This window comes from Anser brachyrhynchus (genome assembly GCF_964034855.1).
Source record: "Anser brachyrhynchus genome assembly, chromosome: 7".
NCBI classification, from domain to species: domain Eukaryota; kingdom Metazoa; phylum Chordata; class Aves; order Anseriformes; family Anatidae; genus Anser; species Anser brachyrhynchus.
Window position 1 is genome coordinate 24,070,257 of NC_137701.1, and position 26,635 is coordinate 24,096,891.

The 26,635-nt window shown below is 36.9% G+C and overlaps 2 protein-coding genes across 25 annotated transcripts in view; one reads left to right on the forward strand and one right to left on the reverse strand.

Annotated features, from left to right (window-relative positions):
• Positions 1–7,982, forward strand: part of DPP4 (dipeptidyl peptidase 4) — a 39,210-nt gene extending 31,228 nt beyond the window's left edge. For 3 of the 4 annotated variants that reach the window (XR_013954006.1, XM_080601255.1, XM_080601256.1), the window contains 4 exons: positions 958–1,022; positions 6,244–6,316; positions 6,567–6,640; positions 7,505–7,982. Coding sequence is in view for 2 of the 4 variants with exons in the window: in XM_080601255.1 (XP_080457381.1) it covers positions 958–1,022; positions 6,244–6,316; positions 6,567–6,640; positions 7,505–7,603 (311 nt within the window). In the remaining 2 variants the exon portion in view is untranslated. The remainder of the gene's footprint in view (positions 1–957; positions 1,023–6,243; positions 6,317–6,566; positions 6,641–7,504) is intronic. The other variant, XR_013954007.1, reaches the window with a different exon arrangement.
• A 2,976-nt stretch (positions 7,983–10,958) lies between these two features.
• The window catches only part of SLC4A10 (solute carrier family 4 member 10), a 169,170-nt gene continuing 153,493 nt past the window's right edge, over positions 10,959–26,635 (reverse strand). For 13 of the 21 annotated variants that reach the window (XM_080601209.1, XM_080601196.1, XM_080601192.1 and 10 more), the window contains 6 exons: positions 25,740–25,808; positions 23,219–23,392; positions 22,449–22,571; positions 18,772–18,839; positions 16,747–16,863; positions 10,959–12,202 (listed from right to left, as the gene is read on the reverse strand). In XM_080601209.1, coding sequence (XP_080457335.1) covers positions 12,136–12,202; positions 16,747–16,863; positions 18,772–18,839; positions 22,449–22,571; positions 23,219–23,392; positions 25,740–25,808 — 618 coding nt within the window. In that variant the 3' untranslated portion in view covers positions 10,959–12,135. Of the gene's footprint in view, positions 12,203–13,188; positions 13,215–16,004; positions 16,044–16,746; positions 16,864–18,746; positions 18,840–22,448; positions 22,572–23,218; positions 23,393–25,739; positions 25,809–26,635 lie in introns of those variants that run through there. The other 8 variants (XM_080601208.1, XM_080601206.1, XM_080601201.1 and 5 more) reach the window with 5 other exon arrangements.

Consider the following 26,635-nt stretch of genomic DNA (forward strand, 5'->3'; position numbering starts at 1 on the left):
ATAGTTGACAATATAGTATGTGTTAATACAATGTGACCATATATTGATATTTTTCTTGCTTTGATACGTCCAAAAACTTTCAAAGGAAAGCTTTCCATGGCAAACTTCTGCTAAATAAAGGTATAATTTATTCTGCATCCAGCACAGAGGCTGTATAAGAGCGTATTGTGTGCTCTGGCTAAGTCAGCAGCTCAGAGCATACTGATGGATATTTGTAGTAGTCCATTGGGGATGCAGAGATGTTTTCAATGTTTCAGACATGAATATTACAGAATGGTAGGGAATTTATTTTTTATTTTTTAAATTTTAAATACAGATCAGTATCTTTAAAATACATTTTGAGTTGAGTAGATAAAAGAAAGGGTTATGGAGGCATGTTATATTCAACACCAAAAAACTGTGACAACACTGGTGAGAAATCCAATGGATATTAGAATATGGTGAAATAGTGTCGGTTTGTATGGCTTAAAATAAAGCAGCAGATCTGCAAATGTGATAGGATATCATGCTGAAAAATCTGTGGAAAATCAAATACTAAATTTTGACTATATATGATAGATACCAGCTGAGTCCCAATCCACTACAACATTTTCATTTCATAGTTTTTAAGTAGTAAACATTTACATAAAATTTCTAAGCTTTATTTTTTTCAAATGCCAGTCATTTACTGAAAGATTTTCAGCAATTTTCTTAGGCTTACCGAAAGAATAACAATAAGGTAACATTGACACAAAGTACTTTATTAATATTCAGCATTCAGGTGACCATGGCAACAAGATTAAATATTCTGAATAATGATGGTTACCTACGTGGCTCATTGTGGAAAATCTGTTTTTAATCTTCAATCTCTTCTTAATTTCCAGCATGCGTTCTTTTTGTGTGTAACAGACTGAAATTTCTGGTAGACAGAAATACTGAAAAACTAAGTAGTATATTCTGATTATTTTTTTATTACAGATTCAATATACACGGAGCGATACATGGGCCTTCCTATAGAAAGTGATAATCTGAAAAACTATAATGTAAGAAAGAAGTCACTTAATTTCATTTTTACATGTGTTGTTTCTTTTCTAAGCCACTCTGTTGTTCTTTACACAGTCTTGTTCCTTCCCCAGGGGAAGAATTAAGTGTTTCATCATTCCAGTGTTAATTGTTGCATTGTGCTTTTAGGGGCTCTAGTTTCATGCTTTTGGATTCAAACAAGGCAGTTACTCCTTGCTGTATGCTGTGGGTTTTCGGTTGTTTGTTTTGTGTGTTGGTTTTTGTTGTAGTTTTTTGTTGTGTTTTTGTTGTTTTGTTTTTTAAGTTCAATTCCATTTGGCTACTTTACAGACTGTAAAACAAGCTGTAAAAACAGTTTTATTTTAATCACCAGGAAACAAATTTGTTTTAAAATTTAATATGATCATGGGCAAACTATGTTTTATTTAAAAAAAAAATGCACTGCATTTCTCTGAAATTTATTTTAAAAAACACGGATATGGTATGAACTTTCCAATTTATGATGTTGCAAGCTTTAGTCAGGGAAAACAAAATCTCTTAGGTAATAGGAATCCTTTACAGGTAGACAAATCTGTCAGTACTCTGATCCCATAAGCAAACTGCAGACCAGCTGGAAGCCAACATCATCATCAGGGACAGAATTTTGGCCTCATCTCTACGAACACAGGGTTTCTAAACTTTCATCTAAAATAACTACTGTTTGTCCAGAAATTAGGGAATTTCCAGGTGTCTTAATGGGAGCAAAATACCTGTAGATTATGTTCATTACAGAGGAGTAACATTGCTCGTCTGAGTACCAGCTGCATTTTGTTGCCTAAAGGGCTTTTCGAAATTCCAGGTAGCTGAGAGTAGGGCAGAGCTGCCCAAGCCTTCTGTAAAGTGTTAAATTTCAACCCAAGGTCGAAATACAGCAGCTCTTGGAGAACAGTAAGTGATCTGAGGGGTACTTTGTCATTGGGATGTTTCAGAGAGGTTTAACCCTGGTGATGCTGGAACCAAACACGTATACTAAAGCAAAAGAGATGGGGCATCCTCTCGTTTTAGCTTGGTAAATAGGTTAGAAAACAGCTTAGGACTGATTGTGGCTTGGGGGGGGCGCTGGAAATCAGTGTCATGGGGGGGGGGGGGACGGCTGGAGGTTGTTGCACTGACTTGAAAGTATGGTAAAATGTTTAAGTTCATGCATATATGCGCTGAAATACGGACTGGAACGCCTGTTTTGCCATAGTGCTACAGTGATCTAGTTTTGTCAACTGCTGTATCAGAAGCCCTGGTCAAAACCAAGGAAATCAGTTGTGATTGCTGGGAGACTTTGTACCATGTCTCTCTGAATTGGCGAGCTGCTCAGACCCACTGGGGACTGACCAACAGCCTGTAGCAGCCTGCCTACTTTTTCCAAATGTGTTTCTTTAAGGCAGTGGGAACAGTAGGAGGTCTGTGAGGTAGCAGTGTAAATAGAAGTTACTGTCGTTGTGCAGAACGAACGTTAACGCTCTGGGTGCACAAAGTCATTCACCAGCTTCACGGCACAGATGGCAACAGAGGACTGTTTAATCCTTTCAAGCCAGGAGTCGGATTTTCTTGGCATAGGATCCATTGCTGGCAATGGCCACGTTGAAACTGCCAGTACCAAAGAGCTAAAGGTTTCAAATGTGTTACTCAGAGGACTAATTGGGGAGAATGGTGGTTAGATGGAGGAGGGGTAATTGCACAGATCAGATTGTCACACTTCACTGCTCCTTCTAGAGACAGGAAAATGCAACTTGAGGAAGTCTTCATTCATTGCTAAAAGCCCCAAATAATGCATTACTTGGAATTTGCTTTTCCACATAAACCTGGAGGGGTGGGTGGGTAGCTTGAGGTAGGTTTGTTGCTTTTCATAAAACAACAGTGGAAGAGTCATGAGATTTTGTTGTTACTGAAGATCATTACTGACTTCAAGCAAGGAACGTGCTGGGCTGTAGCCCCTTTTCTTCGGTGCCCCAGACCCCTGGCCTGCCTCCTGGCCCCTTACCCACTGCTAAGGGTTATTTCCTGAAATGAATTTGTTTAGCAAGTTGATGCAAAATATGTACTGGAAAGCTCTCCCAGCTGAAGCTGTTAAAGCATTTTTGAACTGTTAACTTCATACTGTCAGGTTTGCGTGCTGGATCATATATTCTCTATCCTACTGCATCCAGTGTAAACCTGACTTGAAAGGTTGCATAAAATCTGCACTGTGTGCCCTGATTTAAAAGAAAGGGGACTGTGTACACATCTGCTTAGAGCAGATGCGTGCTGCTGGTGCCTTCCTAATGCACAGTGTATTGCTAATGACCATGATGTGATGTCATCTCAAGAAATGGTATTTAGTGGTGTTGAGAGGTACACCCTACCTTTGTGTTACTGTGACATTAGGTTTCACATTGATAGATGAGAAGTCTGGCTTGTTAACAGTCTGAGGGATGGCTCGCAATCCTCTGAGGAGGCTAATTAGGTGTGATCGGTGCCTTCTAGGTGAGTTGTAGGGTATTTAAAGTTAGAGCTTTGTAAAAGAAACGAGCAAGCATGGGTGGAGCTTCCAATACAATTGTGAAAACATCAGTACAGATCCTAGGCTAAATGGGAGAAAAACTGTCTGCCTGGGAAGAACCGTCCCTGACGTAAAGGACTTGAGACTAAAACAGGCCAGAGCTACAGAGGTCAGATGCAGTAGCCATGTAAAGCATACCAAAGAGACTGTTCAACTTGTGAGATTATTTTGCAGTTCACTCTGAATTTGATATGCTTTTGGCAAGTGTTTGAAACAGTCATAGATTTGGCAATCCTTTTCTAGCAGATTTGAAATGTTCAGTCCTTAAGAACTGCTGCATCATTAGGTTATGCAAAACAGGGTACAATTTTGTAAATATGCCATCTTGTACTGATTTGACATTTGTTCTATTATCTGAGAATATGCTAAAGGGAGAGAGACCTTCAGTTTCAGCCAAACCTTAACTTGTTTGTTGAGTGCTGATAAAATGTTGACTGCTGTGTGATCTTTAGAAAAGCCAGTTACACGCAGCAGGGCCTAATTCTCTGTACTTGTACACAGTCCCTTTTCAGAACCATTGTCACAACAGTGTAACTATGAAAAGGAAAGGGGTAAATTAAGTTGCATTTACATACAGTCCACTTGGGGGTTGTTTTTAGCTGTTGCTTTTGAGTTGTAACTGTCTAACTTCAGATTGCTCCTACCCTGCAGTCTTTTTTTTTTTTTTTCGGAAATACTATGTCCTTAAAGCGCATTTTAGGGAAGGGACTCTCTGTGTTGAGTATGGGTACAGCAAGTGGTAAATCATTTTAAAGTAATTTAAAAAAAAAAAATCTCTTCTGTGTGCACCTTACTTCTAAAGTATTTTAGCTTGTTTAATGCTTGGAAGGGGAAAATACGTGACATCACTTTCTTTAAAACTGCTTTTGGAAAGTCAAATTCCCAGAATTGTACCTCAAGGTGGGCTTCCACTCAGAAGGTGTGCTGTCCCTTAAGCCAGCATTTATTTGATGTAAGAAAGCTTATGAAGAGCTATCAAGTTGCCTTGTGCGCATGTGCAAAATGTTTCATTCAAAGGATACTGCGTGTGTCATTTTCTTTTTTAATCACTGGGCTGATGCTTTGTAAATCATTCTTTTGGTTGGCTGCTATACCAGTGCTTCTTGATCAAACAAAGTCCCCTCTGCAGATTTTGGTGCTCTTACCTAGCAATTCCTACTGTATGATCCCGACATGTTTCAGTGGATGGTGTTATGCTTCCAACGTGCACAGCTTTCTATACATTATGTGGGACTTTTGCTGAACTGCATCCTTCCTTTATCAAAAGATGGCAAATACACTGTCATGGATTAGAGGTGCTTTGTTGCTGCTTTTTTTTCTCCCGATGAACTTGTTTTTCAAATGTGGTTGAATAATCATCACAGAGAACAAATTTCAGTTATGAAAGCTTGAAGTATGCTATTTTTGCAGAAGGGAAAAGGGATTTAATATTTATGTTTGCTTTACAGATGTGTGTGTGTGTGTGTGTGTGTGTGTGTGCAGATATACATAAGAAAAGCAAAACATTTCTGTTTCTTGGTAATATGTATTTGACATTTTTTGGTGTGCTAAATACTAATTCATGCACAAGGACACAGCCTTTGTATGAGGTAGAAGGAAAAAAATTACACATTCTTTTGTTCCTAATTTTTACTTGTTTTCTTTGTCATAGTAGCTTTTAAGTTGCAGTGCTATACAGAGAACTTCCACAGGGATTCAGGCATCTTCAGCAGAGAACCCATATAAGGGTGCTAGTGGAAGGAAATTTCATTCAACGTATTGTCCCATTATGTTGGGTGGTTTATCAAGCCTCCACTATCTTACGTTGTCCATTTTCATTTTTCCACCCTCATAGCAAAACGCTGTCCTGTTCCCTTTCCTTGTCCAAATGCAGTCTCTGAAGTCTTTACTTCCCTCATTCTTTAGCACCTGGTGCACCTGGTCACAGTGCTCAGGTGATTAATAGGCCCTCGTAAGTGTGTCACTTAAGTGTTTTTAATTTGTTGAGTTAGTTGCTGATTATTTTTTCATTGCCATATTATCTTTTAATTCCTAAAATGCAGCTTGACTTCTATTCATAGATTTGGTCTAGTGTTTTGTGTTGTGTTTTGTTTTTTTTTTTTTCCTGTCAGGCATGTCTATATCACACTTCAGGGAGAGTGTTCTTTAAAACTTCTTGGCCATTGTTTACTTGAGAATGGGGACATACAAGCTCTGTTGAATTTAGCTACAGGTAGACTGTAGTGTACATCTTCGTGGGGAAGATAATGCACGTAGTCTCTGTAATATCTTCTCCTCACTATCATAGGGTGCCCTGTTGCCATGGCAACATTTTTTAACTTCTCTGCAGTATCACAGAAAACCTATGGCAAGTGGTGTGCTGCAGGCTAACAACATGTTAGCAATGCATTAAATGTCTATCTCACTCACAAAACTCTTCCCCTCTGGAATTGCCTGTTACTTTTCAGACACAACCCTTGGTAATAATTGCAGACCAGTGCAGAATGGTTTGTGTGTGAGCACAGTGCTGTTGGATATGTGAACATGCTACTTTGTGGGAGGCGGGCAAGGGTTGCTGCTTTTATCTGAGAAACCCCAGACTGTGTTAACAGGAATCAGTCAGTTGGTAGCAAATCATCTTCTAACAAATAGCACCTTTTTTTTTCTTTTTTCCTTTTCTTTAATTTCAGAGTTCAACAGTAATGGCCAGAGCTGAAAAATTCAAGGAAGTTGAGTATCTCCTTATTCATGGAACAGCAGATGGTGAGTTGCAGTTAATTAGACATTTTAGTATTACAGACAGGTTTGCAATTCTACTACTGACAAAACAAAAGCATGAAGGGGCAAGGCTGTTACATTTACGTCAATAAAATAATACAGCTTTCTTCAACTGATTTGTGTTTCAGGCAGCAGTGCTGGGGAGTCTTCTGTGTTTGTTGTTTTGCTTTTTCCCCCATAGTAGTACAGAATCAAAATTTTGTTTACCTTTTTCCTTTTTTTCTTCGTTTTTCAGATAATGTTCACTTTCAGCAAGCAGCACAGATAGCCAAAGCTCTTGTGGATGCTGAAGTGGATTTTCAGGCAATGGTATGTCTGTGTTCTGTGTATCATATTACAAATGGACTTATATTATGAGAATGATGGCATCAGCTCCTTGTAGTTAGGTACATATCAATTGCCATCTTAAATGAAAGCTCACATACTTGCATTTCACCTTCAGTAATTTAAATCTTAACATAACTTTCCATATATCTACTGCATAAGGAAAAAAAATGAAGCAGCTGCTTCTGATACTTGATCCTGTTTATCTAATCTTTCATTTTGTTAATTTTTCTGTGTTCTCAAACAGTCAAGCTAGTCCCAATCTTAGCATACACCCACAGCTGGCTGAATAGTATCTATCTTACTGTATAAGAAAAGGGTAACTTCAGCTAAGTCCATTTCTTTACCCAACATATCCTGTCCATCATTTTCAGTGTTTCTCTATTACACTTGTAAGACCTCATAGTTGCCCCAGCATACTGTGCATGGGAACCCCCAGAATAAGGTGCTGGTGCTTCCTTTCCTGCTTTTTCCCAGACCTTGGGGAACAACAGATAAAGTACAGAATGAAGGCAAGTGCACCAGTGTATATGAGCTCCCCTTCAGCCAGACCTGAAGGGCTGAGGTGGTCAGAGTGGACGAACCTCTGAACTGAGGAGCTGTACCTAGCCTCCATGTGGACAAGTAACCTATTTATTTTGTACTTAGCATGACTAGCTGCTGTATCCCACAGAAATCAGGGATAGAAATCACAGCGCCTTCCTACCCCCTTTGCCTCAATGCTGAATTAGCCTCTCAATGGCTGGCTGAATGTTTTTTTGTTTGTTTTTGGTTTAATGTCTATCACACTTGATTTGTATGATTTAGGTGTAGCAAGAGTTAACATTCTCTGTATTTTCTTTCCTGCAGTGGTATACTGACAAAGACCATGCCATCACCGGTCAAGCACATAAGCATATTTATACTCACATGAGCCATTTCATAAAGCAGTGTTTCTCACTGTCCTAGCACAGGAATGGCACTAGCATTTTGGTTGTTAGACATGGGTTTTCTCCAGAAAACTCTGTAGTTAATGGACAATGAGCCAGTATAAACCTTGGGATACCTGAATATACAATGAAGTGCTAATCTTTATAAAGATTTCTGTTGCCAAGCTACTATTATTGATTGCATTTAATCAAGTCATTAACATCACCAGAATGTAAGTTGTAGACTTCCATAAAGCATGGTACTTTCTTGAATCAGTACTGTTTGCTTTGATATTTCAGTCTAAAAATGAAAACCAAAAAAAAACCAGTTTCTATATGGTATAATGAATAGTGAAAATAACATCAAAGATGAATTGACATGATCATCAGTTGAGGAATAAAAACAATGTTTCCCAAAATAAGATCCCTGTGATTATTTCTGTGAAAATACAGACAAAACTTTGAACAGATTTTGCAGAAATTACCTAATGTATGATCAATGATTACTTCAGAAATAGTACCATGAATGCTGCAATGTTAGTATTTTCTACGCAGATGGAAACACTTTGTTAACTGCAGTTCCTTAAGTTAGTATTTTCTCTGCAAACTCTTAGATTACAACTGAAGAAATCTTGCAAGGAAAGCTCGTAACCATCTTTCACTAAAGATTTTAAATGAAACCAGCAGCACTGAATTTTTTTTCTGCTTTGGTAAACTGTTATCTGGGAACTCTAGCAGCTCACTGTTGTTTCTTTTCAGGAGAGAAACTGCTTTTTCTTTTTTCCTTTTCTTTTTTTAATTTCCTATTTACCAATGAGCAGGCTACCTTCTTTGCATTTTAACATATAGCACTACTACATGACCTAACTGTCACTTAAAGCAGGGACTAGACTGTAGGTCTCACATGAACATGCTGTTTAGCAAACCTGCTCTTCATTGCAGCTTACCCGTAAACTTCTGCCTTACCTTCAGCACTCCAGGTAGGCTTCTCCATCTGAAAATAAGACTCGTATTTTCTTAATTTCACATAGATCATATAACTGGGTTGCATCTTTTCTACAAAATGTGCTGCTTTAAAATAGTAAGTCATTAAGTTACAAAAGGATGTATATTCAATGTCATTGAAAATGCTGCTTAAGAAATAACTCCTAGAATGTTACAAAAATACATTAACTCTAAGACTTACAGTGAAATTTCTGGTTTTGCTTAATGGTATCATGATATTAGATATGATTAGCATGTGGTTGCATGTATGTATGTATCGTGTGTTACTAGTGATGTAAATGATGTGACTGTAAAAGTAGTCATACAGGCAGATAAAGAACAGGGAGGTCTGAATTTCTTTGGTCTGGTACATCTTCCCCAGCTCCAAGAATAATGCAGACAATGAATAAGATGATAGAGCTACCTCAGGGAACTGACAAATAGCACTTCAACTTAAAAATGCATGAACGCAGGTAAAATACGTAAAACTGAAGGCCCAGAAGAAAGCCAGCTTACTTCATTAATATACGAAGCTCTGCTCTGAGACAACTGGTTGTGGCTGAAGTACTACCACATGCTAGAGTTAGGCACTTACATACTAGTTAACATTTTTTCCTCTTTATTTTTTCCAGGTAAAATGGTAAACTTAAGTTCTTTGTACAATACACTTTGTGTAAAATATTAACAGAGGCAGCAGAAGCCTGAAGTGTGAACTAAAGTTTTCTGGCTGGGAGGCTTCCATTCTTTGGTTCAAAACTTAGTGAAGCTCAAAAGGTGTTCTAATAAGACAGAGTTAATAATTTAAATATTTGGGGGTTGGCAAAAGTACTAGGCTTTAAGGCCTACAGGTACAGGTGTTTTTCAGGAGCAGAAATCTGGGGCCCTAAGAATAGCGGGAGCTCCCACCATAGGCAGTAGCTGAACAAATGATCAACCATTAGACAATTTAAATACTGTTACTTTGAGGAATTTTAAGCTGTATGAACTTACCTCGTGAGCTGTTAAAGGACCCAACTACTGCTGCCTGCTCCACATCATCTCTCCCAAGAGCTAGCGGAACCGACTCATGACCAGTAGATCAGAATCTAATTCCCACTCTCTTCCTGGAACAGGTCAGTTATATGCCATCCCTGATGGCGCACTTACTGGTTGTTAGAGACATACCATGTACACCACCACCAACTACGCACAGCTAGCCAATGCTGGTTGTAGTGCATGTTTCAATAAGATCCCACTTGGAAATGAAGCAGGACTGAGCTATACGATTCAGATATTTGTGAGGCATATTCAAGCATCAGGTAGCCATTTAAAACACTGTACAATGTTGCATACTTGCACATTTTGCAGTGTGAAAATAAAAATTGAAAATTAGTTAGGATAAATATTTATTTTCACGTAACATTTCTTAATTGTGAAAAACACAATAGTCTATTCACATGTACACATAAACTTCTGTAATAAATTACATCCAAGAAATGAGTAATTTTGACCAGGAATATGAAATTAGAAGTAAATATAGCACTACATTTATATTGTGTGATTCAGAATGTTGAGATTAACATTGGAATAGCATTTAAATTCACACAAGAACAGAGTGACTGTTTAAAAAAAACACTCTGGAATACTGAACAGAAATACAGAATGCCATTGAATACAGTGATTTCTTAATATTCTAAGAGTTGGTCAAGTGAAACTAATACATCTTGATTGTATACATTATCTGCAACAAAGTCAGCAACATATTAAAACACCACCAGGCTGCTTTCGGGACGAACCAGTATTGCACTTCTATACTAACCTTAAAACAATTGGAATATTATAATTTATCATCAAGTACACAAAACAAAGCATTTAATCTTAATGCGTTGGCATTTTTTCCTAAATTTATAAATACAAACATTTAATTAAATGTAAGTCCTTCGTTATGTCCGTTACATGTCTTCCCTCCCCCCCCCATAGAAATGGTCTTTAATGGGCTTTGATAATGCCAAGTAAAATTTAGAACAGTGACCCTACTGGTTTGCAGCAAAACACAGTTATCGTTTATGGCTGAAGTAGTAAAACACACATATGCACTCACGCACACAAAAAAACATCAGAAGGAATACTTTAAATGTGCTGGAAATGAAAAGTAAGTCACATGAGGACTATGGAAAGATTAGCTATTTTGGAAAGCTAGGGAATGTTAAAGCCCTGTAACTGAGTTCTTAGAAAGATTATGAGACTGTAGATGCTCATTCTTAAGATTCAAAGCAATAGTGACAGCCTTCATTTAATCATTTAAAAATTTATCTTAAAAAAATTTAAAAATTAGAAAGTTTCAAATAATCCATAAAACTTTTGCTCCACATTTCTATTAATTCAATACCTAATCTCATAGTCCTTGTTTTACACAAAATAACAACTTGAAGGATCAGGCAATAACAACATTGTTTATGAAAAATGTCTTTGCAGTAGCTTTAAAGCCACATTTTACTTAGCAATGTTGTTTTTAATCTTTTAATCAATATGTACTTCATAGAATAGTGAAAAGAGCTGTAACAAAATCAATGGCAGGATACCCATTTAAGTATTATACACAAACTCTGAAATTAACAGGTTTACATTTGTTAATAGAACAATATAAATATGCACTTTATGCGGCTGTATTTTAGGCAATAAAGAAGAAAATCATTGGGCCGGTGCTATAATTGCATGGGCAGTATAGTTTGTATCTACAAAATTTTCCCTATTATAAAATAATGGATTCAGTAATGACATAATGGAGTTGTTTGGCCTACCACAGCAACATTTGTACAATACAAGATAAGATACTGTAATCACAGATTGCATTTTAACAAATACTGTACCAATGTTTCACATCAAAGGATGTGGTGGTGTTTTTCAACCAAAGTGAGAGAATGTTTATAATAGATACTTTAATATATATATTATATATATGACTATGTTCCAGTTACATACAAATTTAAATATTAAATACACTGTATTAAATCAAGGAAAACTGCACAAATACAGAATCTGACCCTGCAATCTCCATAGCAAGAGTAATCCGTGACTTCAAAATGACAATTTGAGGAGGAAAGGATTATCCTCAGTAGTTTGTTCATGGGTCAGATCAGTTCTCACTTAAAAAAAATTCTTAAATCTTAACCAGTCAACTTGGGTCTCCTAAAGTCATTTCCTCCAATTAAGTGATTTAAAAAAAAAAAAATCTAACAAGTGTTTCAAGTTCATCTTGAATGAAGATTAAGTATTCTCACACAGGAAAAGTAGCAAAATACAGTACAAATCTATTAACAAGAAAGTTGAATTTGAAAGAAACTTTGCCTGTTAAATGTATGATATGAATACTGATAAATGGCCAACACCAGCAAAGGAAATCAAGATTTTTTGCACTGGCTACTGCAAACTTTTGCACAAATACTAGACAATGTAGACATTTAGACAAAGGGTAATGAGATAAATATTGCACTACATTACCTGTGCTAGTTTGAGATGAAAGACAAAAGTTACAAGATCAAATCAGTTATACTTAGTGGTTGTGGCACTCCTTTCATTCATTCGTTAAAAAATTAACTGAAGAACAAGTCATAGACAAGTCTCCCGGTCGACACCTTTCCCTGAGTCAGCTTTCTTCTCTTTTCTGATTTCAGCACTAGAAAAAGAAAGGGGAAAAAGAAAAAAGGTTGCAACAGCAGTATCATATAGATTAATGATCTACCTGAAAACCAATACCGCACTGGTATTTTGATTAATTTTTCATGCAGCATAGCACAAACTGGGAAGCAAGAGAAAGTTGCTGTGTTGAATGGTGCAGAAGACATCAGCGAGCATTTTAGTGACGAGGTAGATAGAGAACTTTAAGATGTACAGACAGACAAGTCAGCCCAGCATGCAAGCAAAGACAGACACTTCTTTGTTTTTGGCAAATACAACTGTTAGTTAATTAAGTAATGGTAACATACAGTTCCCAGATAATACCAGCATTTTCTTAATGGCACAAACAAGAGGTTACAGTAAGTATTACTTTTCTTTAACATGTCTTACATTGCTCAACATACATTTGGAAGGAATGTTTCAGAACTAAAGAAGGGCAAGCCAATTTATAACTGTAATATTTAGCTTTCAGCCTTCACTGGAGAGAGCAGGCAATGACAGTAGCAGAGGGGCAGGGGGGATGACAATATTCCCCCCTTGGAGCTCAGCTTAGTGTATACTTGCTCATGTATACATATAAGGAATAACGCATTTGGTGGGTTTCCGTTGTTGTTGTTTTGTTTGTTTTTTAAATAAGCCTGAAAGTTAGATCACGTAAAAGCCATATTACCAGGAACTCTGAAGCAGAGTTCAAATTTGGATTCTGCTTTTTTTTTCAATTAAAACAATGTTGATTTGCCTACAGAAGACAATACATGTGCAAAGCAGATTTATTTATGTATTTTTGTGAAGAGAGTCCTAATTTACAACAGCATAAATAAATAATTTTTTTAAAAGTCATGTTGTTGCAATGAGTCTTAATCACACTACAAAAATGCAAAGAGGCTACCACAACACAGGCAAATCAAGCCTTCAACAAAGAGTGAGTGGCCGGGTATCTAAACATGTTTCTGAGAACAAACCTGTACCAAGCACATAACCTACCAGGTTTCATGGGAATAATTCCTTAACTAGAATGAATGAGAAATAGGCTGAGTTACACAAGGCTTAAAGGAAAGCATGATCAATTCTCAAATTCTTAAGGTGATTCATGAACAATTTTACAATCATCCGACATTTTTCTTCACATAAAAATTGCTTTAAGGATACAATTCAGTTCAGCCAGAGCTTGCTTCTATGCCTATGGCAGCTTCCAGAGGTGTTAATGGAAATAACTAAAGAATACCAACTTCTGCCACTTCAACTGCCAAATCTGTCACCTTCTGTAGAACAGTGATAGGATTGGGTATGCTACACTTCCTGCACACAAAGGGTACGCAAACAAATTCCTAGGGGGGGAGTTTAAATTGCAGCAGTACAGCCAGCAGAAAGTACTTTTGCTTAGTAAAGCAAACACTAAGCATGCGTAGTGTGTCTTAAAGTCCGTATTATCGGGAGGTTTTATGTGTAGATACCAGGAAAGTCTCCTTCTATTTAGGCTTTGCATCTCCTGCAGATGGAGGCTTTAATTAATGCCTAGAGTAATTTGGAAAATAAAAAGGACAAGTCCAATCTTTTACCAGTAAAACACATACCTCGTGGAGCTGTAAGGGTATTTAAGCACTCTTCCTCCCTGCCCACTAAGTACTCTTAACAAGCATGAAAAAGAAGGTTTGGGATATGAGACTTGCTTACCTTCAGACAGAAAAGGGAATTTGTGTCAGCTGCAACGTAATAGCTTTTTCTCCAATATTTTAAAAAGGCAGCTAGGACTACTGTTTATATACGGTCAGATCTTCTCCATATGTTTTGAAACTATCTGAAGGGCTTAATGTTATAGACAAAGACAGAGGAATATTTAATTACATATACCAAAGAAGGGTATGTTTCAGACAGGTGCCTTGGTGATCAATTATATCATGGCCATACCCAAAAGCAGACTTTTAGCTCCTAGACACTTTAATATTGAAAAATTAAGGTATTAAGGGAGAGTTCAGGTGCCTGTATGGTTAGGCAACAGCTAAGTAAGTAAATCTCATGCAAGTCCACCCTTCAAAGACTTAATACTGTTATGAATCTGTGATGTAAGAATTACCACATACCACTTTGTCTCTCCCCTACTTCAAAGAGCCAGGGGTGGGGCTTATGACAGATACTCAAATCATACTGAGAAGTTGTTTGTATAACCCCTTCTCACCCAAAATCTCTGAGATCTTTGTAGTTTAGTATTGACCAGTCTTTTATTGGTCAAGTCAACTCAGTATTTAATAAGTAGGAAGAACTTCCAGAGCTGATGTATTCCAGCAATCATTCTATGTTGTCAATTGGTCAGTCTACACAGAAGGCATTACATGCAATCACAGTACAGTATCATTATTTAATTATCCCTATTTAATAATATTTTCAGATGCTGGTGTAAGAAAATAGATGTCACAACAGAAACAGGACTATTATATGCTTCTGTATTTGAACCTTAAAGGCATGATTAATTTCAAAACAAGAAAATGAAATGTTTTTCCCCCTATGGTAAGGTACCCCTCAGTGAATTGTCTTTATGACTGATACCATTTCAAGCATTCATTTTTTCATTCATTACTTACCTAAGATCGAATTTTTCTTATAACGTTATGTGCATTCAAGATTAAATTTTTTTTTAGCTCTGTCTCTAACATAGTGTTTTCTGTGGCTTCGTTTATCAGAAGCAAGCCTTGCAAATTTAAAGTTCATTGAACCTACTTCTGTCTGGGAATTTGAGAGAAGCTAGAGCACATGAAAATATTAGGATTTCAGATTCTTCAAGAGGTTGGTCACTTAGAACAAGACACTCATACCTAAAACCCTGATCCCTTAGGTTTTTTTCACCTGAGTCTTTGTTTATGTGAGCAACGGTGTATCTGCTATTTTGCTGCAGCATAAAGGCCAAATTGTCTTTTACCCGTATGTTGTCTGAGCCACAGTCTCTGCAGATGCTCGTTGCTCAAAGGATCTTTGAAAATTTCAGGTTAAAACAAAGTACATGTCTGCATAATCGATTGTACTATCAAAAAAAGCAATATCTACCAGAAAAATTAAAACTACTGCATACCCACTGGCTGTGAATGTACCACATCACTTTCTTCTCTTTCTCCAAACTTTAACAGCCTGGGCAGCAGAGGCACGTACGGTAAGAAAATCATACTGTACATCCTTTGCCCATGCACCAGACTGATTTCACTGTTATGGGATCCTTTTCATCCCATGTGTAGGGTGGAAGATAAATCAGAACTACAATGCTATTTTGACTGTCATTAAAATAGCAGTAAAATGATGACATTGGTCTGCTCCATGGGTGTTTAAAATGAAGATGCTCTGGTCATCAACTGTTCATCTTGTTTATGCTGTTTAGGGAAAGGAACAACACTGAGAGGCAGCATGCCATTTTGGGGTGACAAAATTTAAAAAAGTATTTCACTAAGATCTTTTTTCCTTAAAAAAAACGTTTCCATAAAACTATAACTAGGTATTTCAAACATGGAATTTATTTTGAACATTAGATTTAGAAATGGACAGAATTTTGCACTTTAAAAAGTCACCGAATTACTAACAAAAATATGCTAAGAATAAATTATACTTAGCATTTAAATATGCTACATCTACAGTTTCTACTTTTAGTATAATAAAAATGAAAATTTAATATTAAGGGCTTTGAAGTCAACATCTTTGTATTCCTATCTGAAATTTCTTTTCATTCTGTCTCCCCAAAAATAACACAAATTGTGTAGGCAACACCACTTTGAACTGGAAAAAACAATAAAGGAAGAGTTTGGGGGACGGGGTCTTACCTTTGGGGAATCAGCTTCTATAGTGATTAGGAAGGGGAGCTTATGACAAAAATGTGATATGAAACAATTAAGTAGAAAGTACTGTTACATTTAAAATTTATGGAAACACTGGAAAATCTTTCTTACAATAGCACTGTGCTTGTATTTACTATTTCCTTATCCCCATCACAATTCTCTAGTACAGACAAAACATCATTGGTTCATTTTACATCTGTCTGGGTTAAACTTTAAAGGTATTTATCTGGTTTGAGTCCAGCTGAAATAGGCAGAAAAAACTGACCAGAAGCGATGCAATCTTTAAATTATTTTCACTCCAAATATTGGTAGATTGCATTCAGAGTACTGGGCTCTTCATACAGATATTTCCAGGGCAGTAATGACTACTTCTTTTTCAAGAGGAGAAAATAAAAGCAAGCAGAACAAACAACAGCTGTTGTGCAATATCCAGGTGTAGGCTGGTGGTTCATTACACAAGCATCAAGCATGTTCAACTTCATTTTCAACTGTAGTGTAACTAAGTAGCATGCAAGTATTTGTGATTTTCTTTATAAATATACATAGTGAATTTGTGTTTTGAGCTTACAATATTTTGACTATATTATATAAATAATTAAAGTAAAAGGAAACCTCAAGAATTAAAACTGCAAGATGCTAGAAATCTTTCTAATCCCTAGTAGTGTTTCAATATTGGCTTGAGTCCAATATATAAAGCATAATGTAGTAGAGGAAAAAAAATTAAAACCTTTTAGAAGGAAAGCTTGACTCCTTTTCTTTTGCATTCTCTGAGGATATCAACAACGTCTTCCACACAGCAGTTTTAGCCATTTCATCAGAAATGTTTATCACAGATGGGTCATCTCTAGGCAAGAATAAAAGTAAATACACAATAAAACAATACGCAATTAGTCTTTGTTACCTATTAACTCTACATAAGCCCTCAAAAACTGATAGTGATGAAAATAAATATGCACAATATAATTTGAGAAATCATGTTAAAGAATCCTGAACAATTACTGAAATATTCTCTTAATATATCTTAGCACTTTTTTTTTTTTTAGTATTTTCCTCCTCCAACAGCAATTAATCACAGTAACATCAATAAAATATATTGTGTAACTTACAACTAATAGACAAAGAAAAAATTAGAATTTAGAGTAGTTCAGTTGGAAGGGACCTACAAAGATCAAGTCTAACTGCCTGACCACTTCAGGGCTAATCAAAAGTTGAAGCATATTATGAAGTGCAATATTCAATTGCCTCTTGAACGCTGACAGGAATGGGGTGCCAACCCCTCTCCTTCTTTTCTTCTGTGAAATTAAATATTTGCCCAAGATGTCACAGTGTGACACTGGCATAGCTGGATTAAACAAGAATCCTAAGAGCTCCAAACAGTTATCAAGGTACTTATGTTCTGACTTATGTTCTGAAATTCCAGCTGCTTTGAAAGTAATTTGAAAGTAATCAAAAACCTTGAGAAAGTCAAAGATATAAGCGATCTAAATAAAAAAAACATCCCTGATTAAACAAGGCAATCAGTAGCTTTAAGCAGCACTATGTAGCCATTACGCCGTTAGCTTTACCTGGACTGCTCTAAACATGTATTTATACACTCAAAAGTAATAAAGCCTTAAACGTTTTATGAGCGTGACATTATTCCTGACTTCATGGCTTACATATGGTTTGAGTGTCCATAAGACCTCACTTAACTTGTTTTTGCATTTGGGGGGGGGGGGGGGAGGGGGCAAGGGGGGGATGACACAAGACCACTTTATCAACCAATGTCTTTGTTCTTTTTTTTAGCGGTAGGCCTGTAACCCTTTCAGTACAGGAGTTTACATACTATTCAGGCAAGTTTACCTAAGTAAACACACTATAGATTAATATAGATCACAGCTCGAGATAAATTAAGGTAAGTATTGTTAATATAAAATAGAACAAAAAGGTATAGACAGAAGAAGAAAAAAATAGAACATTAGCAATCTGGTGAATCAAAAACAGGAAATAGGCTGTGATTTTTCAGACACACAGATAGTAAAATACAACTATTTGCCTTAGGATATGTTAAGGTAGCTTCATATTGAAATATAAAAGATGGCCACTCTGAGATAGTGTTCCTGTGAACTCGTGTTAGTGCAGAGATTCCAATCAGCAGACATTTCCTGTCCTCATTAAGAACTTTCTGAAAACTGTAAATGAGAATAAGTCCTTATGGGCTGGCCAGGTGTGTTATTACAATCTGTAACACAGGTTTTCATGCTTTTCCAGTTGTTCCATCCCTGAATTATGCCTCATCAAGGCAGCTCTTAATTCACTTACTATCTCACATTGCTAGGATCTTAATTAGAACGTTCTAAAACATGATAGTTTAAGAACCTAGTTTTTCTGGAGTGCGTTCAAGACCATTGCTGGTCTCTGCTAGCATCAGGGTGAAGGAACTGACTTGCTTTCACAAGCAAGTGAAAGTTTTCATCTTCCTTTCACACTGTGCTTGTCAGAAGCCGAGGTTTGTCATGAATGGCCTGACCCAAGACCTGTCCGAGGGAAAACGACGTAGTGTGGTCTTTTCCTAAGGACAGTGAGATCATATGGAAATACTAGAAAGGGACCAAGCTTTTTAAATGCTGCAGTATATGGTTCAGTTCACATGGCTGTACTCTACTATCGGACATGCATTCTCCTAATATTCAGGGAGCATTAAGTATAAATACGGTGGCACGTTTATGTTATTTAATTGCAACTCACCTAAAAGAGGAAACGTATATTTTACCTGTAATGTCCTTCTAGTGGTAACTGAACAGTCCCTTCCTCTTCCATTGCTAACATACTTTGCTCTTCCTAGGAAGAAGGAATTTAGATGTGAGACAGGATATGATCTTGTGAAAAGTACATTTTACGTACTTTAGACCTTTGCCCCCTTTTCTTTAAGTATTTATAAATAGTTCTTGAAATAACGTACTTTCCAACCCTTAATTTAAATATTTGTGATTAAACTGCCTCAAATTTTAAAGTTGTATCTTCAGTTAATGTTATTTTTCAATGCCAAATGGAGGCAATGCTTTTGTAATAAAGAAAGAGAAAAATCAGTTACACTGAGCGAGCAACTGTATGGTGTATTTTTAAAAATCATGCATAACTGGACATATACATAGCAATGTTAACGTGCCAAAATTAGGGAAGCCAAATTTAAGTTTGTGCACATAGTTTTAAAGCTGACAAAAGTTTTATTGCAGTGAAAAGTAGTAAAACAAGACACCAATATTAGTTTTCATTTAAACAGGGAAAAGGCTTCTATGAGGACAGGAAGTAGAGAGAATTAGATATATCTACAAAAAACCTTTTTGTCCCATAATGACAACTTCAGGAAATCTTTTTCTTAGGGGGAAGGGAGAATAAAACGTCATCTCTCAAGGACCATGTCCTGCTTGCAAGAACAAAGGGAAGCAAGTCTCTTGTCTTTCAGACTATAACACCTCAGGGCTTCACAGACGTGCCAAAAGAGGATTCTCAAGGCTCCCACCACCTTCAGGTCAGGAAGTCCTGACCTTTCAGGTCAGGAAAACTGCAGCAGCCTTTGCAAGAGGTTAGCTCTGAAGCAAAACCTCTGAAATAACAGTGGCTTACGGCCTAAATAACAGGCAACCATGTGGGCAGGTAATTCCACAGACTTACACATAAACCCACCCAGGTCTTGTAATCACATGAACTGTCACAGTAAATTGCTGCATGGGTAGCAAGGCAGCTCCGGGGAAGTTAAATGTGCCTTCACATGGATGTAACCATCAAACCCTGCCATAAACTGTCGCACTGTGTGTGTGAGTGTGGCAGATGCCAGAGACCTGGTCTTCTTCACCTTTATTGGATGGCTTGGTAACAGTTTACCCTAGTGTTCGCTGGAAAGCGTGGCAGTGGCTCTCCCAAAAAGAGAGGCTTGCCATTATCTGGCAGAACACTGAAAACCCCACATGCCTCACACACTGGTAAGCTGGTATAACCTGAAAGCGCCAGAAGAATTTTTGCAGTCCTCCATGTTTCACTATTACAACTACCTTTAAATTTTTTTTTTCTCCAAATGGGAAAAGTCTCTTTTTGTTCATTCCTGTCTCAGATAGCCATAATTGATTTAAAACAAAGTGGCTAATAAAGGAAGACTTATGAGAAGAAGGCACATACAATATCCACTATAAATGTACAAGGCCTCGGAAAAACATGGCCTAAAAATATAAAAACAACTTAAGTGATGAAATTAGGATCCAATCAAATAAGTTTCAGATCTTGTCAACTATATTTCTGAATATTCTTGTGGGTTGAATACTTCTATTTTTAAAAGCCGTGTGATAGCAACTCTCCAATTAATTCCTTAGGCTACATGTCAGAAGTTTTATTACTAGTTAATTTTGTCATTTCCAGGCTTCACAGCTTCATAAGTTTTTGACAGTTGAACAGTTTTAATAATAGCTCCAAATATTTAGAAATGCCAAAATATGTAAAAATAGCCTCTCAAAATAGACAGTGAATGAAATAAAGTAACACCAGTAGATTTTCCCAGTTTTGTTTTCTGATGCCATCCTATCAAGCACGGGAAAGAAAGTGACATATAACCAAAACACAAGGATAACAAATAATTCTTTCCAATAACCAGACCCACGAGAACTGAGCTACCTTGGTTTCTTTTGGTTACTGTGAATTGTTACAACAGCTAAATACTGTGATGAAACAACACTCTGGTTTGCTTCAGTTCAAGGGGGAAGAAAACAAACCATGTATTTGAACTTCAACCTAGTAGTTTTACAGGCACATACTAAATAGTAAATAATAATTATGATACTTATCACCTAGGTAGAAACTTTTTCCGAAAATGTACTCTATTAAAGTACGGTGCATATGTCAAAAAAAGTAAAGTTATAGTTCTCCAAGTTACAGCTGAGGCAGCGAGTTGTCAAGGGTCACAAAAGAATGCAAAAGAGAGAGAAAACTAGTTTTCATGGTTATATGTTCAACTTATTAGCTCGTGTCCTATTTCTGCATATAGACATACCAGGGGGAATCCTTACCCATACCATTTCACTGGTCTCAGATACCTCATGGCACCCCTGAGGATAAATTGCTGATTTACCCATTCACATTGTCTAGTTCTTGCGGTACCCTTGTACTACCAAAATCTTATGCCTCATTGGTCACAGGCCTTTGCAGAGGTCTTCAGGGGAATCTTACAGGTTTGTCTGCCTGACTGTCCCCAGAGCACTCCTGCCTGAAAAGACCACAGCCTGCCAATACCACATGGCACAGTCTGCACCTTCACCTCCCACTGCCGCAACTACTATTCAACAGTGCTAGAGCAGGACACACAACTGACATTTCAAATAACCTGGCACTGACATGTTGTTCTTACTGCTCCTGCAGTTAGTGCTTCTCTGTCAAGATGTCCTTCATTCATTTGGACCCATGACTTAGGGACATGGTACTAATGTCCTGTAACATTGACCAGGTAGCTATAAATACCAGTGACACAGGAGAAAGACCTCAGTTCCCTACATATAAAGTTATTTTACCACAGTTTTATGAGATACTCAAACAAGTTATTCATGAAGCACAGGCTAGGGGGAAATACTATCAGATGCAAAACTGATTAGGAAACTACATACAGAAAGTAGTTATCAGCATTTCACTGTCAGAATACAGGAATGTTCCAAGTGGAAATGCCTAAGGATTTGTCCTCTGTTCATGTACATTCCTTGAAAGGAGACAAGGAGTCCAGATCTGAAACAGTCATGGCCCTGGGTGGTTGTGCCACAGGCTGTAACTAAAAGATTTGGTTAACAGGAGTAAGCAATGTCCTTTTTTTCATTAGAAAGTGAAAGTAAATTGTTTCTGCAGTAGCAGAAGAGAAATGCTGGTCCAGGGTATAACAGATTGACATTGCTACAGGGTTAGGACACAGGTGAGCAGGGAGGGCAGAGGTGGATGGCATGCAACCTGTGTATGGCTCAGAAATAGCTGGGATATGTCATGACACTTAAATGCAGCAGTGCTCTCCTCAACATTGCCAGCAGGGGTGAGACAAGTCCCAATGAAGCATCAAAGTACCCCAAGTACCCAAGGGCTTTCCTACAGACAAGTTCATCACTCCACCATCAGCTGAGTGGGTCTCAGGAGGAATCCCCAACAGTGCTGTTGATACAATGTTATCTACATTATGGCAGCATGAGATTCTACATCTGATAGACATCCACATCTTAGCCTCTTAGATTTGTAACCTTAAAATGACATATAAAATATGAAAATATTGCAGTTTGGACACTTAGAAAATCTACTTTTTGCATTGAATATGCTTTAATTACAGAACTTTCTCTAATTGTCTGAAGGAAATATTGATAATGTGTTTCAAAACAACAAAACCCCACCCCAAGACACAACAAAATCCATGTATTTTAAACCATGACCCACCTCTTTCTCAGCATCTTCTAGTTTCTTTTTCTTGCTCTCAGGCATCAAATCATCTAACCAACTGAGCTCCCGTTTAGTAAAAAAGAAATCCATGAGTTTTCGGACAAATACCAAAGCTAGGACCTGTAAAGATATTTATTCAAAGAATTAGGATATTAAACAAGTAAAACTGATATTTACGCTTGTAGAGAAACACTTTCAAAAGTGACCACAATTAACAGCTGTAATTTTATCCTTTTATCCTGGAATTTTAGTTTGGACATGTCAACACCTGGACTTCCTTTGTTCAGACAGGGCATGACTTAACAATGACTGAGGTTCAGTAGATAACTTTTATTTTCAATTAGTGAAATAATCAAGGCAAGATTAGTTAAGCAGCAGAGAATATTTTTCTTTTGTTCCCAGCAAGACACAGAACTATAAGTTCCTCTATGCAATAAACAATCTTCCTTAGTGAGTGAATATTCTTTCAGTAAAACAACTAAGCACTACACCTTAAACAGAAACATCAAACTGTTTTTTAAAAAAATCAGAAGAATTTTCTCTAAGAAATATACAGTAGGGCTATCCACAGATATAAACTAAGTGCAAACTAGACTCAAACTAGAGTTTATACATAGAACTTTTGCTTATAAAGTGTGAATTATCCTCACACGCTGAAGAGAAGCAATATTGTAATTACCCTCCACAATTATTTTTTTTTATTCAATAATGATTACCCACAAGTGAGAAGAAAATGGAATTCTAGTGGAAATAAAAATATTTCATACCATCATGGGAAAGACAATGGCAGCTCTTGAAACCTTTATAATCCACAGGAGTACAAGACAACTCAGCTGAATTACAGTGAAGAGATGGACTTTTCTAAGAGGAACATGCCTCAGATAAATAAAATCTGGCTGATGCTTTGCAGGCATCCAGAATAATTTTATCCTGTCAAAAAGCTGTAAGAGAAATTTTTTTAAGTGCGTATCAAAATAAGCATCAAAATACGCAGTTATTCATACACTACCTATAGATATCACAAATACCTAAGATTCAGGCTTGTTACTCTAAAGGCAAAAACTGTGCAAAAGTTCGGGTGCACAGGAACTACTTCAGTTACAACTGTAAGCCATGAATCTATGCTAGTCCAACAGTGGTAAAAGACTCATCTTCTCTATGGTTGAGCCAAAGTTCTCTGAGTAAGAATTAGAATCGTATTATTTAGGTAAAATTTAATTACTTGGTTAGTCATACATCTCAAGTTCCTTTCACTTTTATTATGCATTTGTCTCCTTAGATTGTAGATCTGCTGAGGTACCAGCGTCTGCTAAATTACATTCTGTATAGCCACCCTACAAGAAAAATCCTGCTCATTACTGTGTAATACATTACATAGAAAGGAAATAGTTACTTTAAAAAATTACTGCTAGGATTTCATGTCAGGAACTCTTAAAGTTATGGAAAGCCAGAATTCAAAGTAGATATGAATCTACTGTGAATCAAAATGAACAGAAGCTTGCTGATTCCATCAGGTACATGCAGCATTACGCTGCCTTTCTTACACACTCAAAATCTGTTTTCCAAGAATTGAGCTCTGCTCCTTAAGCACACAAAATGTTGATCATTGAGGGATCTTTTCAGTCTTTTATCTCCTGTAGATGCAACTCCATTTTTTTCATTTTACTTCACTAAACACTTCATCCCAAGCTGCTCTCTGTTGCATACTGCACTCTTTCTTCACAAAATCACAGAAGAAAAAAAAAAAAAAGGATAAGCCAGAAAGTCAGCTGCGATGCCATTAGGAATGTACAAGAGAGGTTCTTGTTTTTCAGACTTGCTTGTCTCCATGCTGACCCAAAACTTCATGTCAGCTACCGCAGCTCAGTGATGATGGTGATGCACCATCTCTCCCTGGGGGAATGAGCCATGCTGTATTCACACAATCTTTAGGAATTTTAAGTTTCAGGAATTTTTACTGTGCATGTAAAACTGCATTTTTTAAAGGGTTATAATTTGGCCAGATTTGAGCAGATTTCTTTTTCACAGAAACAGCAAAAGGCACATCCTCCCACAAAAGCCATCTTTTCAAATCTCAATTCCTTGTCCCAACTTGGGGGAGGAAGAAAATGAGGGGGAACGCACTTTTCCAAGTAGAGATAGCCAGATTTTAGCATGTCTTAAAAATATTTCTCAATAGAGTACTTGCCCATAGTTCTGAGAAACAACTGAACCATATTAAGTTTAATTATAAACAGCAGTAAAAGCCAAACTACACTTTTTAGAATTTCAACCCAAATAAGACCTAGGCAAAGTTATAAAAGAAGAGTCTCTGAATAGAAAATACCAATCAAAAAGCAAAATATGTTGTCAGCTTTGCCTATGAATAATAGGTTAAAAAGGTCATTTTAAACTCACAATTGAAAATTTAAATAAAGAAAAAAATCGGGCATTTTCTTTATTCTTTGTATTCAACAACCTCTTGCACAGTACAATTTGTGCTTTTGCCATGTGATCTTTCTCAATGATCTATGAATGTGTATCAATAGCTCAACTTTCAGTAACAAACAACGGCACACTTGAAATTTCAAGTGTGTTTGTGTCAGATGGGCTAAAGGATTTAAATACTGTGCCATTTAACACTGCTGTAGGCCAGCAGAAATGGTTCATACAATATCATTACCTGACTGCTGAAGTGTCTGGCTCGTGACAGAGGCTCACACTTAAGGCCACCACAGGAACGCTGCCCTTTCTCTAGGCCTGCCCTATATACCTGAGACCAGAAATTAAGTAGCACAGGTCTTGCAACGGTTCCACCTCCCTACCTGGGGCATTTATGTGCACAGGAAATATCTTCAGAATCTCACCTATGGCAGTTTTATGGCAGTTAGCCAAAAGCCTCATATAGACAAGTTCAAGATCAAGTGCACCACTACAAAGCACTAAGTTGGAAGCTGAAAAGGAAGTAGGCAAGCAAGTGAATGGGGAGGCAGGAGAGAGGGAAGAGATCTTGATAGTTCTTACTCAGATTTCAGCCACAACCAAAATTCCCTTGATGTACCAAGGGAGAAGAGAAAAATAAGCACCTAAAAAAACATAAAAAAAAAATTGGAGCACATTACCTAAAGGGAATATTCTATATTTAGAGGGAATTCATTTTCCTTTTTAAGTGAGTCACTTTCAAGAATTTAAGGTTGGCTACATTCCTCTAAGATTATATACAAAAGAGAATGAAATAATATAATAAAATTAGCTACACATTTAATAGAAAGCATCATCAGTAGCATACTCTACTTATATCCATTTTACCTGAATTCCCTTTAGAGATGAAGCACCCATGTAAAGAAATACTCCATAAAGTACTGGCATAGGAATAAACTGCACATATAAGCAGAGAAAGGGAAGAGTATATTAAATACCATTTAACAATATTAAATGCTAAACAGTTGAAATTCAAAGTGCCATATGCCTGCATTAATCAGACAAGTTGTAAACTCAGATTCACTCAATTACAAATTAATAATGCTACTCAGATCACAAAGCAAAAGAAGAATCTGTCTCTACAGCTTTATTTTTCTCTCATGGCCAGTTCTGAGGACAATGTACTTTATTCACTATTAAAATTAACAGAACTACAAGAAAAATGTGTTTGGTTCATACTTAAATGTTTTACTTAAAAGACTGCTCAGGAGAAAGTATCTGAACAGTAAAACTATAATCCTCAAACAGCTATTCAAGATACACAAAAAATATTTCACGTTGCTGAAGGAAATGTTCTGTGCTATAAGCATTTATAAATGGTGAATGACTTATGGAATGGCACAGTAAGAGAACACAGTAAATATTCAACCTCTAAGTATAAAGTGTGTAGGTTACAGAATATTTCCATAGATAAGTATTTGTTTTAAATACTAAACGCACAAAATATGTTCAGTTTGGTTTCAACAAAGTGAAGTTTTTATGATGTACATAATAAAACAGTACTGGGATTTTCAAGTTCTAAGGGCTTATTTCCTTCACTGTGACAACATGCAAGTCTAAATTCTGATCTTACTGAAGCCAGCAAATGGACTCTTAACTGATTTCACTGAGGCCTGACAATTCTTATAAACACTATTACGCATATAGATGGTATTACATAAGCATATGACTAGACACCCAGTTTCAGGACACTGGTGAGCAGTGCAGAGCATGCTGGCAGCATG